At 46.2% G+C, this 12,283-nt stretch overlaps 1 protein-coding gene across 5 annotated transcripts; it reads left to right on the plus strand.

Moving 5' to 3' along the window:
- The first annotated feature begins 108 nt into the window (after nucleotides 1–108).
- LOC115061540 (thrombospondin-type laminin G domain and EAR repeat-containing protein-like) lies at nucleotides 109–11,921 on the plus strand. 5 transcript variants are annotated; one of them, XM_029529921.1, is made up of 18 exons: nucleotides 109–999; nucleotides 1,239–1,375; nucleotides 1,999–3,207; nucleotides 3,594–3,808; nucleotides 4,614–4,678; nucleotides 4,749–4,907; nucleotides 5,034–5,266; nucleotides 5,611–5,701; nucleotides 5,780–5,933; nucleotides 6,344–6,475; nucleotides 6,653–6,770; nucleotides 6,845–6,959; nucleotides 7,603–7,777; nucleotides 8,614–8,672; nucleotides 8,855–9,031; nucleotides 9,997–10,175; nucleotides 10,347–10,448; nucleotides 10,536–11,921. In XM_029529921.1, exons 4-18 carry the CDS (start codon nucleotides 3,727–3,729, stop codon nucleotides 10,687–10,689), a joined length of 1,995 nt encoding a protein of 664 aa, XP_029385781.1. In that variant the 5' UTR covers nucleotides 109–999; nucleotides 1,239–1,375; nucleotides 1,999–3,207; nucleotides 3,594–3,726; the 3' UTR covers nucleotides 10,690–11,921. The 5 variants fall into 5 exon arrangements, with proteins under 5 accessions (XP_029385781.1, XP_029385784.1, XP_029385782.1 ...); XM_029529924.1 differs by having other exon boundaries at nucleotides 2,386–3,207; XM_029529922.1 differs by having other exon boundaries at nucleotides 109–768; nucleotides 866–999; nucleotides 1,239–3,207.
- The last annotated feature ends 362 nt before the right edge of the window (nucleotides 11,922–12,283 follow it).

Below are 12,283 nucleotides of genomic sequence, written 5' to 3' on the forward strand. Positions count from 1 at the left end.
AGTCTCAGACCTGGATTATTATCTGGGTGGAAGGTCAGGTCCAGATCGGTGGTACTGTGGCTGGTTTTCAGGTTCAGTTTGTGAATCCAGACTAAAGGTTTCTCTGAGGACAGAGACCACTGAGACTTCTATATATTACTATAGAAACTAGAGCTGACATGGGTCTTTAAACTGTTGTGTGGACCTTTAAATCATTTAAGGTCCTAAATCTTGTTTCATGGCTGTGATGTTTGTTCTGGGGCATTGTGGGTATCGTAGTAGTTCATTCCACTTAACCATAACTTTGCCAGAAGCTCCTCCCATGTTCTTCTGTAAGACAGGAGGGAGAAGATGAGAGGAATATTAGAGCGAGGACTTCCTGTCTGAACCTGCCTGAACAGAGAGATGAAAGAGCAGCGTCGGTCGGTGGCTGTTGTGCAGACAGACGGGCCATTAGTGCTGCTAAAGCTGTGTGTTTACACTGATACTGTTATTACCTGCACTCTGTGGTTACAGGACATTAGCTGCAGTCTGACAGGAGGGCGGCACTCACTGCTCCCGTCTCAGCAAACATCCTTTCATATGAATGAGCACAGGCCAGCTGAATTCTGGGTAAAAGTTTTTTTCAGGGGATGTTCTGCCCAAAATCATCAATGCTCATGTTCCTCGTGTTGCTGTGACTCACCAGCCAATGCTGGGCCAGGAAACCAAACCTGATCCAGGATCTGGCTCCCAGGTTTGACCTGACAGCTGGGCCAGAGTCGGACCCAGAGAGTGGGTTACCTGCAGGTCAGTTAGCAACAGTAAAGATGGACATCTGCTCGCTAACCTGTCAGTCAAAGAGGCCACGGCCCCAGCATGCTATCACGTTAACCTTTATAAACAGGAAACAGCTGAGTTCTCTACATTCAGTCATCATGAAGCATCAACTGATTTCCAGAGACCAGAACAGGCTTTGGCCTGAACTGGGACTGCTTGAGTGCTGGTGCTGGACTCTGGTGGTCTGAAGAGGACCTGCAGGTTGGTGGCTGTGCGTGTATCTGAGTATCATATGGCTCTCAAAGGCTTTGTGTTTTCTCTTGCTGTTTTATCACAGATCCACAGACACACACACACCTGTAGCTGTGGTTGGCAACATTTGAGATTTTATCAGCTTTCACCATCACACTGACATTCTTCTGTGCACACACAGACACACTGTTTGGATGTTTCTTCTTATCGTTGATCTGGAGGAGAAACCAGTTTCAGTCTCATTTCAGGTTGATCTGCATCTCAGCTCTGGATCCAGATGCAAGCACATCGACCAGGACCAGGTCTAGGACTGCCTCCTTTAAAACCATGATGACGATGACGGTGAAGACGTGGACTGTGGTCTGAAGAGTTGAACCATCAGCAGGTATGATGACGTTACAGACCAGGTCTCTGTGGGTGTCTTCTCCTGCTGGACTGGATCCAAGTTTAGGTCTAAGCCTGGATTATCTGGGTTTTAACTGGTCTCTGTACTTCAGGTTAGACCTGATCCAGGTTTTCATGTCTGAGTAAACACCACCGATCTTTGGTCCTGAACATCAGACCTGGATCAGGACTTCCTTGGAGGGTGGGGCCCACTAAAGAAAGGCTCAGTGGTTTGTGATCCATCAGTCTCATGATGTGAGAACTCTCCTCTGTGATGTGTGTATGGCACCAGGTGAGGGGGGTGGGGCATACAGGCAGGAGGCGGAGCTCTACCCCACCTGGGAAATTCCTGTGTTGTGATCACAGACAAATGAGATCAGTCACTTCTTCTCTTGATCTCTGATCACCTTTCATGTCTCAGATCAGATGTCAGGACGGCTGCGTGTCATTCATCAAACATCCACCTCATTAACATAAGCCACGCCCCCACAGTGACAAATATGGTTGACTCACCTGCTGTTTCAAAATGGATCATTAAGACCCAGGGCCTTCGGTGTCCGGGACCATTAATCAGACAGACAGTAGATTGACACCTTTGTGCTTTTATTTTGTTTTCCCCCAAAGGTGCTAGCCCCACCCACATGCCATCAGTACGACCCTGTGTTGTGTTGATGGTGTTGGTACAGGAGAAGATGGTCTGTGCTCACTTCCTGTTCTAATCCATCAGTTGTCATCATGGTGGTAACTATGACAACCACTTAATCAGATTAACACAAACCTGGAAATGACCAATGAGACAGTTCCATGGCCCTCATCATCCACATCTGAAGGGACAGGACAGGCTTTTATTCTGAAAAACTTCTCTCTCTCTCTCTCTCTCTCTCTCTCTCTCTCTCTCTCTCTCTCTGTCTCTGTGTGTGTGTATGTGTCTCTCTCGCCTTCTCTCTCTCCTCAGCCCCTCCCAGTCTTTTATATTTAAATGTTGGATGAGCAAGCTTGTCTTACCTGCAGGTAAACTCTCTCCCTCCTGAGTCACAGCGAGTCAGAGTCAGGAGGACTACAGGAGATCTACAGAAGGACCACAAGGACTATAGAGGGACCACATCAAGACCAGAATGAGAGCAATGGATGAACATTTCGACAATCTGACAAAATCCTGAGGCTGGCGTGTGGACGGGTTCTCATTCTAGTCCTCAAGGTTTGACTGACAAGAGACTGGCTGTCAGGGACAAACAAGACCTCCTGATTTTTAGAGACTGGACTAAAGAGGTCTTTGTCTGAACCATTTCCCGAGAATTTCAAAGATCTGGTCCACAGAGAACAGGACTTGTAGAAGACGTCTTAGTAAAAAAGAAATGCTGAGCAACAACCAGGCAACTGATGCTCCTCCTTTTAGAGTCTGATCCAGGATCAGATCTGGAACAGGGTGGTTTCTAATCAACGCTGAAGACTCGGGGACAGTCTAAGGGTAGCAGGTCCAGAAGGTCCACCGTAGACCACCAGAACTTCCTCAAAGAGCAGCTATTGGTCAGTTAGTTCATTGGTGGAGTAACATTAACGGACAGCTGATCTGGCTCCTCCTCGCCAGATTTTCTGTCAGACATGAACTGATCTCCCTGACAGTTCCATCTAACCTTAAAGGACCAGCAGCTTTGACCTTTGACTTGGCATGCCTGTGGCCGTCGACTTTTCTGAGTGTTTTCTGCAGGTTTGGTGAAATCCTGGTGACGTACATGACATCACTAAGCTGTTGAAGATCTGAAGATGAGCTGGACGAGTTAAAGGTGACGATTCTGTTCCTGGTGCCACCCTAAATCCAAAAAGGACAAAAAGGTGGAGTCAAGATTTTATTGCATTGGTTTAGTAACCATGGAAACGCTTCAGATTGTCTTCTTGTTCAAAGACTAACCCAAAGCTACTTCATCCACTAACTAATAATCAAGTTAACCAGTGCACACTGATGCTAATTAGTGCTGGTAAATAAATCAAGCAGCATGATTTCAGTTCCTTTAAAAACCAGGAAGTTCAGTCTTTCTTGTGTTCAGCGACATTAAGTCAAATGATCTCAGACATCACAATGTTCTGGGGTCAGAGGTCAAAGGTCAAATGCAATCAGAGCCGATTTTATACAGAGCTGGTGAAGGTGTGAGTAAGAACAGTCACACATTGTGTTTCTGTTTGTCCAAGCCTGAACAGCCATCTTGTTTCCTTCACCACAGACATTTGAATCAGAAGAAGAAGGTCCAATGTTGTCCCACATCAGGTCGTTTTCAGCGATACTGAGCGATGGAGCTGAAGAATCAGACTGGTGAGGGAGAATCAAACCCACATTGTTGACAGCACACAGGCGTAATGTTGACGTGTGGCCCCCTGATCCTCACCTGGGTGATGGTGACCACCAGAGTCCAAGGCCACAGCTGGAGACCATGCACAGGTGAGCCCACATAAATCCACAACCAGGTGTGTTAGCCTAGCTTTGGACAATGACTGGAAACTGTTAGCATAGCTTCATCAAAGCCTTTCTGGTGTTAACTGTTGATCCGATATGCTAAAGGGACCTAATGACTTTTGTTACAAACTGTGATAATCACAAATACAAAAGTTGGAGGTGTCAAGAAGCTGAATCTGAAGCTTGAAGAGTTGAAGACCAGGTGTTAGCAGTGAAGCTAGTTCTGGACCAGGTTCTGCTAGATCCAGAAGCATTAAATTTTCCCTCAGTCGACTGTCTGTTGTGTTTCAGACCTTTTTGTGCCTCCCTGTTTACTGAGTCTTTGAAATGTGAGCTCTTTGTCTCCTCCCTCTATTCATCGTCCATTGATCCTCAGCAGCTCAACATTCGGCCACTCAGGAGATTAAAGGGGAATTCCATAGAAAAGGGAAACGAGGACAACACGCTGCAGTAGTGTCTCTGCTCACGTCTCACAAAAAGCAGGTCACATCAACGCAAAGTCCGTTATCCCTGAACTATGTGACATCCTGATGCTTGGGCTGACTTTTACACAGCCTTTTACACTCAACCAAATATGGTCAAAGAGGTGGAGCCAAAACATTAGTCAATGTCTCTTTGTGTCCACTGCACTGACTCAGTGCTGGACTCTGGTGGTCTGCATATGACTTGCAGGTTAATTTCATGGTTCATGTCTTTGGTAATATAACATGGAGCTGTAAAACCAGTACGTTTCTGGATTCTGGTCTCATGTGGTCCCCTTCCTGTTAATCGGAGTCTGTTTCCTCCTCAGACCTACTGCCTCTCGATCTGTTTGCCAGAGTTCTGCCCCAACCGGGACAAGACCTTCCCCCACAGGTAGGACACCAGTGGGGGGCAGATGGGAAAGGGTGACAGTGGTGGATTAATGGGTGATTTTACCAAACAGGTCCAGATGGTTCAATCCAGAGGATCCCGTGGTCTCCGATTGGCTGGCTTGACAACAGCACTGAGTTTTCCTGCCTCACAAATCTTCACCAATTGTGACCACTTCCCTGCTGAGTTCTCCTTGGTAGCCACCATCAAGATCTCCAGACTGAGACAGAAGGTGACCCAGTACTGCTGAATGCAACCTGGCCTGGTGTGGTCCAGTCCGGTCCAGTCCGGTCTGGACTGGTCTAGTCTACTCTGAGCTGGTCCAGTGTAGTCTTGTCCAACTTGTCCTCTGTTCCAGAAGAATCAGTACATCTTCTCGCTGTTGGAGGACCAATCTGATTCACTTTTACTTGGGTTACGGATGTCTGAGAACCGCCTCCACTTACTGACCACGCTTCCTGGTGTTGGAGTACGGAGCCGAGTGAGCTTTAAGGATGTTGGATTGGATGATAACCGCTGGCACACCCTGGTGTTGGCCATTAGTGGACCATACGCCACACTGACTGTTGACTGTGGTCTACCTCTGGAGATGTGAGTTACCGCCAGACCACTTCAGTCCAGGTCACATCAGGTCAGACCAGTTTAGTTCAATTAAGCTAAACCTAGGTCCTGCGTCCTTGAGATAAATTTATCAGTCTTGACTGGATTGGTCAATTTAGTTCCATTCTGTTTGGTGGTGCAGGCCAAGTCTGTGTTCAGTCTGTTTCACCCTGATCCACCAAAGTCCTGTTTGGGCTGGTTTTTAGCACTGTCCAGGGATCATTTAGGTTAACCCCAGTCCGTTTACATCAAGTCCTTTTCAGTCTGGTTCTGGTCTGTAATGATTTTCCATCAAAGATTTCAGACTAGTTCATTTACTGGTTCTTGTCTCCTAGTAAACAGGCCCAGTCCTTCCCCAGCACCCTGAGGACCAGAGGGACCAGATTCTTCATTGGCAGCAGGAAGAGATGGAGGGGCCGTTTCTCAGTGAGTCTGAGACCAGGATCAGGATTTCAGGATCCCGGTTGTCCCAGTGTGCTCAATCACGTTGGTCTCTCTGTTCAGGGTTTACTTCGTCAGCTGGTTCTACTTCCTGGTTCTGACGCCACAGTGAGACTCTGTCCAAGCTCAGAGTCCAGTCTGGCCGAGCTGTCCGTCCCTCAGGTCCTCAAGTCCATCCCTCTTCAGCCAGACCACCAGGAACCATTTTACCCATACGGTGAGGACCTGAGCTGTTTGCCAAACAACATACAACATACAAACAACGCCATGGCAACAGAGACTGTAGCCTGTGTGTTTGTGTGTTGCTGGCACTTTGGTTGACAGTTGAAGTGTTTTATGTATGTTTCCATGACAACAGTGTGGGGTCAGACAGATAAAAACATGTCACAGATGTGTTGCTCCGCCCCCCATCTCTGTGTTAGTTCACACGTTTGTTATAAAAGTTTGATCATTCGTTGAAGACACCGTCCAGCAACCTGTCTCATCTTCAGAGCTTCTTCGTGTTTTATCTTTGACCCATTGTTTCCTGAAATGGTTTGTGTCCTTCAGTTGTTCCCTTTGGGGACGATGACCATTGCTGTGGATAACCTGTCCATCACATCAGGTCTGTTTGTCTTCGTCTTTCAGAGACCGAGGCCAGAGTGACTCTGGGAAATCCTCCTCCATGTTCCAGACCAGAAAAGGGCCAGCTGTGGTTCAACGTTCAGAGCAGAGGCCTATTCATCTGTGACGGACTCACATGGACCACACTGCTGCAGAGTGAGTCTGGACCGGGATCAGGGTCTACCCTGCTGGTCTTCATCGGACAGGGTTGGAGGGCATCACTAACACCAGGTGTTGGTCTCGGACCAACAGGACAGACATACTTAGTTTGTTTTATCAGTTCCAGAACCCTGTCAGACCTCTGTCCCTCTGAGTCTCATGTGGTCTGTGCAGATAAGGAACGGCTGGACTACATAGAGAACTACCAGGACTTGTACACCAGCTCAGAGACCTTTGACGTGGAGGTCTTCTCCATCCCGTCTGAGGGCTTGTTTATGGCTGCAGCCAACAGGTACTGACACACAGAGATGGGTCTCCTTTAAATGTCCTCTGTCTCCATGGTAACCCTCACGTCTCTTCCAACAGAGACTCTGTGTCCGGTTCAGGACTGTACAAATGGAGGAACGGGTCATTCCAGCTCTACCAGAACATCAGCACTCAGGAGGCCCGAGCCTGGAAACACTTCACCATTGACGACAAGGTGAGAGCTAGTCCCGGTCCTGGTCTCTGTCCTGGTCCTCAAAACCAGACAGGACAAAGACCGAAATACTGGAACACAACCATTTTGACATTAAAAAACAATATGTGGCTGGTGGATGCTTCCTGTGAAGTCTAATTCATGAATCATCTCCAGATGTTTGGATCAAAACATGTAGAACTTGTGTTGACTCAGAAGAAATCATCTTTGTGACATCAGAGACACCTCCAGGCCTCTTTACGCATAAACACCAGACACCTGTTTAATGAACAGCCTCATTACCCATGATCCTTCAGTATCACCGGGACATGTTTGAACCAGGTGACAGCTCAGTGTCTGTGTGCTGAACATGTGACCTCTGGCCTGCGGTTTCCTCTGATTGGTTGCTGAGGTTGCTCACTGAGACAGAACAAACAGCCAGCGGCAGCTGTTTGAACTCACCTGCTCACATTGTGTTGGTTTTGTTTGTATAGTTCAGCAGGTTCATACAGAACAACACACAAACAGGTGTGAACACAAATCTCTGCAGGTATTTGGGTAGGTCCTCTTCTTCCTCCAGGTCCTGGACCTGTAGAAACTGGAAACAACCCCCCCATGTGTCAACTCTGATGGGTAAACATTAAACATCACGTTTTTCCGTCTGTAGATTTTCTTGGTGGTGGCAAACTCTAGGGAGGCGGAGTCTGAGCTGTCTGTCATCTACCTGTGGAATCAGCAGCGTTTCCTTCATTATCAGACTCTGGAGACTCACGGCGCTCTGGACTGGGAGGCCTTCCAAATCCACAACCACAGCTTTCTAGTCGTGGCCAATCACAGACGAGGTAATTAAATAGACACCAAACAAATGAAGCAACTCTTCGGTGGGTCTTGATGATGGAGACTCTCAGAGTCCTCAGTTCAGCGTCCACTGGTCACCAGACACCGTGTGTTTTTAGAGTCAGAGTTTGGACGGAACTGGGCTTCTGGGTTAGATCAGCTCACACACATGATGGGAACAAAGCTACAAACTGGAACAGGAAGAACCAGGGCTGATGGGAAATGTGGAACGGGTGGGCGGAGCCTTGTCAGCTCCTCCTGTGAAAACTTGTACATCTGTCTGTGTGAAGTTTAATGAACCATTAACATCAAACACACCTTCACCTGCTCTGCTGTGTGTGTGTGTGTGTGTGTTTCCGTTTCCTGTGGAGATGAAACACACTCATTGATCTGATATGAAAAGAGGGAAAATTGTTTATGATCTGACCATCGACCAGGTGTACTGTGGTTAGATAACACACACACACGGTCTCTTTCTACTTCTGATTTTCAAAGCTTAGATTTTATCAACTGACTGAAAGAAGGGGTGATTAACAAAAATAAACTTGTCTTTCCTTAATTCTATAACAGAAAATTTGAATAAATTCTTTATTTGAACAAGTTTAAATCATCTGATTCTGACTTTCTTTCTCATGTTTCCTCATAAAAACTGGTCTGAGGTCAAAATGAGACACCAGCAGGCGGATCAGTTAATGTCTGATTTCTTTGCTCTCTTTCTTAGCTCGTGACACTAACACAAACTTTGGGCACAGAATCAGTACAAGACTAAGATGATCTGAACCAGGTTTCCATCATCAGTTTAGGCTATGACAGTTCCTCCTTTGTCCCTGTTTGTCCTCAGCCGGAGACTCGAACCACAACATCCACAGTGTGATCTACAAGTGGAATCCAAACACAAAGGTACCCAGAGAACATGTCCTCCTTCTGTTCCTGTCTTGTCTTCTCCTGATCCAGTCTTTCCACATCTTCCATTATAAATTCCCTGTCCTCTGTCTCCTTGTCCTCCTCATGTCCTCTCACATTCACACCTATCCTTGTCTTTTGGGGTTCGTCCCTCCCCGTCCCCCATCTGGCCCTTTCAGCTGTTTGAGGTGAACCAGACTCTGTCCACATCAGGAGCGTACGACTGGGAGTTCTTCACCGTTGGACCGTACCACTTCCTGGTGGTGGCCAACACATTTGACGGTCAGACCACCACCATCAGCTCCACCATCTACGTCTGGTTGGACGGCTGTTTCCGGACCTTCCAGAACATTCTGGTCAGTGTTTGTCTTTGTCTTTTTTCTTATTTGTTGTTCTGGACTCTTGCTTTAATGCCCTCCAGTGGCAGGTTCCATGAAACCACATGGATGAAAATTTGACTCATTTAACCACAAATACAAATACAGTTTTGTGACATTAAAACAAAATATTGATGACAGAAGCTCAAACGTAAGATGCCAAATCTAAAATGATCTTTTATGTTGTTATGAATTATTAATTTAATTTGGACAGTTTAGTTATAAAATACAAAGACAGAGATAAAGAGACAGGACTTTTATTGTAGAAGGATTCCTTTGGGTTTATTCTTTCCTGTTTGGACCTGGACTTGGGCTGATCTGGGACTGCAGCAGGTTTCAGGTATTCACTGGCTCTGTAATAAACGTGAGGACGTCCTGCAGTAAAAAATGTCCAATGTGGACATGAGGACGCATGAAAGAAGAGCCATAGAATCAGATTCATGAAAATGTCTTTCTTTATTTCATCTGCCCAACTTCATGAAGGAAACCAAACCCTCCAATTAAAACACAGGAAACCAGAGGAGTGTAATTAATGTGTGCGTGTGCGCGCATGCGGGGGTTTCCAGCTGCTGTTTGGACTCGTCTGTCAAGGCGGATCATGTGACCCAGCTCAAACTTTAATTGGGCTTTGAAACCTCAGAAACCACGTTGGAGGTTCATGAGGTTCAGGTTTAATTTGACAAAACTTCATGTGATGTCGCCCTCTAGAGGCCAGATGAGTTATCAGCTGAACCTGAAGTCTGATTGGATCACACTCTCTCCCCTGATTGGCTGACTGACACACTGAGATTGTTGTTGGTTCGAAAGAGAAATATATTTTGTGATGGATGAACCCTACAAAGTAAAAGACTAGAGAAGTTAAAATGTTGATCTTTAATGTGTTAAAGTTGCGTTGCCATGGTAACAGTGGCCATCTGTGTCATCTGGTTTTCTGCTCTCCTCAGACGGTGGGAGCGACAGACTGGGAGGCGTTTCAGATTGACGGCAGGTTTTTTCTTGCTGTCGCCAACAGTCAGAGGATTTCAGGGGGGGGTCCAAATCCCTACAGCATCAACTCCACAGTGTACGAGCTCAGCATGTTGACTCAGACCTTCATCCGCTTCCAGGACATCCTCACACACAGGTGACCCCCCCCACCGCTCCGCGTCGGGGAGACCAGGTCTGCTGAGTCCAGTTCTGAGCTGGTCCTGTGGTCTGGGTTTGTCTGACTATTGGAGCTGCTCTACACAACCCTGTCACTGACTATTGATGTCTTACAGTTTGTTAATATTGTTGTTGTTGTGGTGGTGCTCAGTGCGGTGGACTGGGAGTTCTTCACCATCGGAGATGAGAAGTTCTTGGTGGTGGCAAACTCGTACGATGGCAGCTCGTACTCTCTGAACAGTATTGTGTACAGGTGATTACTTCCTGTTGGGGGCAGAGCCTTGTGTGTCTGTGCAGGTGTTGTGTTGCTTCAGACTCTCATGTGTGTGTTATGTGTTAGGTGGCAGGGATACGAGGGCTTTGTCCCGGTCCATAGTCTGCCCACCTTCGGCTGCAGAGACTGGGAACAATTCAGCGCTGATGGAGGCTCCTTCCTGATATACTCCAGCGCCACCTCCAGGCTCAGCAAGGTTTTCAAACTCAGGACCTACTGAGTCCACCAGGACCTGCAGGGGACACAGCTCAGACGCCGTCTCTGAATGTCCTGGCCTTGTTCTATGAGGATAGCACCTTCCAGTGGACACTGAATGTTCCACTCTGTCCGGTTGTGCCTTGTTCATTATCAAAACCTTCTGACAGAAATGGTCGAAGTGAGTTCTGTCTCCTTCAAGGACTCGAAGGAAGGAAGGTTGGAGTGTAAGAAGGTCAGCCAGTCAGACTAATGTTTCTTTACTTGACAAACTGATTTAACTCTGAAATGTTGCGACCACGTCCTCAGAGTAGGGTATTTCCAAAATAAGACCCAATTTTATTTTGAAGGCTCCACACCTCCTGAGTTATTTGAAGCTCAGGAAAATGAAACCGGTGAGAATAAGCTCAACTGATCCAAACTTCAGAATAAAGGATCTGAAAAACCCAAGAAAAGCTATTTAAAAACCTCCAACAGAACTAACCACATTTATCTCAAGACAAACTCTCTCCCTAACCCTAACCCTCTTCCAGCCTCTCCACCGATTACTATCTGAAGTAAAGAAATAAAAAGCCCAAAGCATACATAAAGAATATTTACAGTTGTGTAGCATTTATTAAAAGCTTTATGGTTGTTTGGTCCAACAGTTTGTGAGTTCTGAGTCTTGATATTTATTTAGGTTCCAGTTTGTTGTGTTGTGTTATTCCATGTTGTTATTGTGCATCTGCATGTTAAATAAAGAATAGTAAGAGGGAAAGGTTTTTATTTTGGGGCTTTTAGTTTGATGCATCTTGGTTGGACGAATGACAACTTATGGTCTTGTGATCACCGTGTCATCAACATCAATAAAATGATCAGTCTCCGAATAAATGTTTCATCTCTGAACTGAACTGCAGGATGTGTGGAAGCCAGCCTGTGACCTGGGGCCTACTGCTGGGACGTCTAGGTCTCGAGGTCATTGGGCAAGGGGGGGTACTACTTGCACAGGACATACAGGCCAACAACCAGAAAGGCCCAGGAATCAAACCCAGAACATTGTTGCTATGAGGCTCTGGACCACTGCATCGCCCAGAATGAGATACATTTCTGAACTTCCTTGTTTTTCTAATGTTTACAAGTAATGAGTCAATCTGAGGAGTTTCCTGTCTGAGTTTAATTCCAGAGGGTGTACAGTATGAAAGTGGAGAATCAAAGTTTGGGATTAAAAGAAGTCAGAGAAAGATGCTGAGTCTGTTCTCTGTTCAGTATTATTGAAATAAAGCCTTCATATTGAGATGAGATCCTGAATGTAAGAGACCCCTCAGTTCTGGTCCAGGATCTGACCCAGCGAGGAGCCAGACTGATTCATGATGTCTGTTTTTACAGATGAAATAAAAAATATTGTTGTGTCTATGTTTTTATTCTCCCTCTGCTGTTGACAGTTAATTCAGTTAATGTCAATCTTTAATTTAAATTGTTTATTTCGTGTTTTAATTCTGTTTTATGTCAATTACTGCACCCTTCATTCTGCTTATCCGTTTCCAGGTTGTGAGGCCGCTGGAGCCAATCCTAGGTCACCGTCGCCCAACAAAATTCTAAAGCTAATAAAATACACCAGGCCTAGAATTTTTGAATTCAAT

Source organism: Echeneis naucrates, chromosome 21 (assembly GCF_900963305.1).
Source record: "Echeneis naucrates chromosome 21, fEcheNa1.1, whole genome shotgun sequence".
NCBI lineage: Eukaryota > Metazoa > Chordata > Actinopteri > Carangiformes > Echeneidae > Echeneis > Echeneis naucrates.